Source organism: Drosophila willistoni, unplaced genomic scaffold (genome assembly GCF_018902025.1).
Source record: "Drosophila willistoni isolate 14030-0811.24 unplaced genomic scaffold, UCI_dwil_1.1 Seg715, whole genome shotgun sequence".
NCBI lineage: Eukaryota > Metazoa > Arthropoda > Insecta > Diptera > Drosophilidae > Drosophila > Drosophila willistoni.
This window is the reverse complement of record NW_025814624.1, coordinates 12,713-14,890: the sequence shown is the minus strand read 5'-3', so window position 1 is coordinate 14,890 and position 2,178 is coordinate 12,713. Positions and strand designations below refer to the sequence as shown.

General features: G+C 52.8%; 1 protein-coding gene across 1 annotated transcript; it reads right to left on the bottom strand.

Moving 5' to 3' along the window:
* Nucleotides 1-420: 420 nt before the first annotated feature.
* On the bottom strand, nt 421-1,113 carry LOC124461891. The gene has a single exon (XM_047013317.1). It carries the CDS (start codon nt 1,111-1,113, stop codon nt 421-423), a length of 693 nt encoding a protein of 230 aa, XP_046869273.1.
* Nucleotides 1,114-2,178: the final 1,065 nt, after the last annotated feature.

Below are 2,178 nucleotides of genomic sequence, written 5' to 3'. Positions count from 1 at the left end.
GGACAAATAATGTTCAGGTCAGCACTGAAGCTTTGCTCAATTAGCAACATTACGCACACGCGGGCAGCGCCAAGGGTTACATTTTTTTTTTTTTACTCCAATTTGAGATAGGATGGCCACGCACTTGTTGTGGTTGCTTTCGACCAATATACACACACACACACACACATCCAAATACATAAGTGGTGCTGCTTGTGTGGTTGGTGCTGGTTCAATTGATTGATCCCCTTAACACTTTGTAAGCATGTGTGTGTCAATCTGTTTTTTTTTTTTAATTCATTTATTAACATATATAAAAAAAAAGAGATCAACAAAATACAACCAGACTGACAAAAGAAATCGATTAACGTGGATACATAAAAAATGCCCGCCCGGCGGTACGTCCCATTGGGAATTGCTTCGCCAGGGTTGTGGCAGCTTCTATGCTGAACCGACTCTTTCTCGCTCCAGTCTCCTAAGTTCCCGCATTATGGCTCCGAAGTAGTTGCTCACCGCCGCCCAGTTATCCTTGCTCTCCAGCATGCTGGGTACCAAGCTGGCCACCGATAGGGTCTGGCCGATCGCCCGCTCGGCCCTCTGTCTCTCCGCACTGCAGCGGGCGCAACTAAATGCAACGTGGAGGGCGTCCTCGAATGCTCCTTCAGGACACGCAGGACACGTTGGGAAGTGGTCGTGGCCGAACCTGTTTAAATATTGGCGGAAGCAGCCGTGCCCGCTCAGCACCTGCGTGAGGTAGAAATTCACCTGCCCGTGCTTTCTACCGACCCAAGCCTCAATGTTGGGGATGAGGCGGTGCGTCCATCTGCCGTTTGGGGCAGCGTCCCATCGGTACTGCCATTTCCTCAAACTGAGCCTTCTAGCGTCTGCTTTGGCGACACTCTTCGGAATGCCATAATGTCGATGGGCGATTACCAATGCTGCATCCTCCGAAACGGTCCTAAAGGCACTACAGACTCTGAGAGCGCAGAGTCGATACGTCGGACTGATGAGGCGACGGTAGCTATCGACATCCATGGCCGGTGCCCAGATCTGGGCTGCGTACAATATTTGCGATTTTACCACGCTCATCAGCAACATTCTCCGCTCCTGTTTGGGCCCTCTTGTGTTGAGCATGATCCTGGCGAGTGCTCTACACGATTCCGCTGCTTTCCGCTGTACCTCCGCTAGGTGTTCTCGGAAACACAATCTTGTGTCGAGCCACACTCCTAGGTATCGAATTGCTCTAGCCGATTTCACCTCAATACCGTCGATAGTAACGGTGACCGTTTCTTCACGTCCAGGGTGATCACTAGGCAGTATTCCTTCGCACCTCCTTTCCATCGAGAACCCTTAATAGCATCGGCCGCTGTAGACACTACTCTGCTGACCGCGTCTATTGTGGACCTTGCCTTGCGAAATCCGTACTGATTGGCGGATAGGCCGCCCCCCTCGTTGATCGCCTCGCTCAGTCTGGCGCTGATGAGGCTTTCCAGCACCTTACCCACGGAGTCCACGAGGCAGATTGGACGATATGACGACGCTTCCTCTGCTGGTTTCCCAGGCTTGGGTAGCAGCACCAGCTTTTGCAACTTCCACTGAGATGGGAATACTCCCTTCAGAAACTGATCGAAGGTTGCCGCGAATATTTCTGGGCGTGTTGCCATTGCCAGCCAAAGTGCACGGTTGGGGATGGAGTCCGGGCCCGGGGCCTTGTTTTGTTTTAGCGACCGGGCGGCCGCAAGCACTTCTTCGGTGGTAACTGGTACATGGTAGCGGGAAGCAACATTTTCAACGCGCCTACAGTTTAGGGAGTCCGCTCGCTAGGGGAAAAGATCGCAGACAATACGTTCCAACTCGCTGGCTTCAGTAGGTGAAGAGAATCTGTTGGCGTAGACTCTCTTGATCACGATTTTGTATGCCCTACCCCAAGGGTCCTGATCGGCCGTGTCGCAGAGACTTAGGTACACTTCCCGCTTCGCTTCATATATAGCCTTCTTCAGCTCCTTCCTGCATGCGCTATAGGCTGCCCATAGCTGCGGCCATGTCTCCAATCCTCGCTTCCTTGCTCTCTGGTAACGCCTCGCGTTGCCAGCAAGCTGCATAGCTGGTCTGCCATCCGCTGGGCTGTGCTCTGGGTCCACTCGTGTGTTGCCCATGCCTCGGCGAAGGCTCTTACGTCCAGAGTGTCGCTTTTGTATA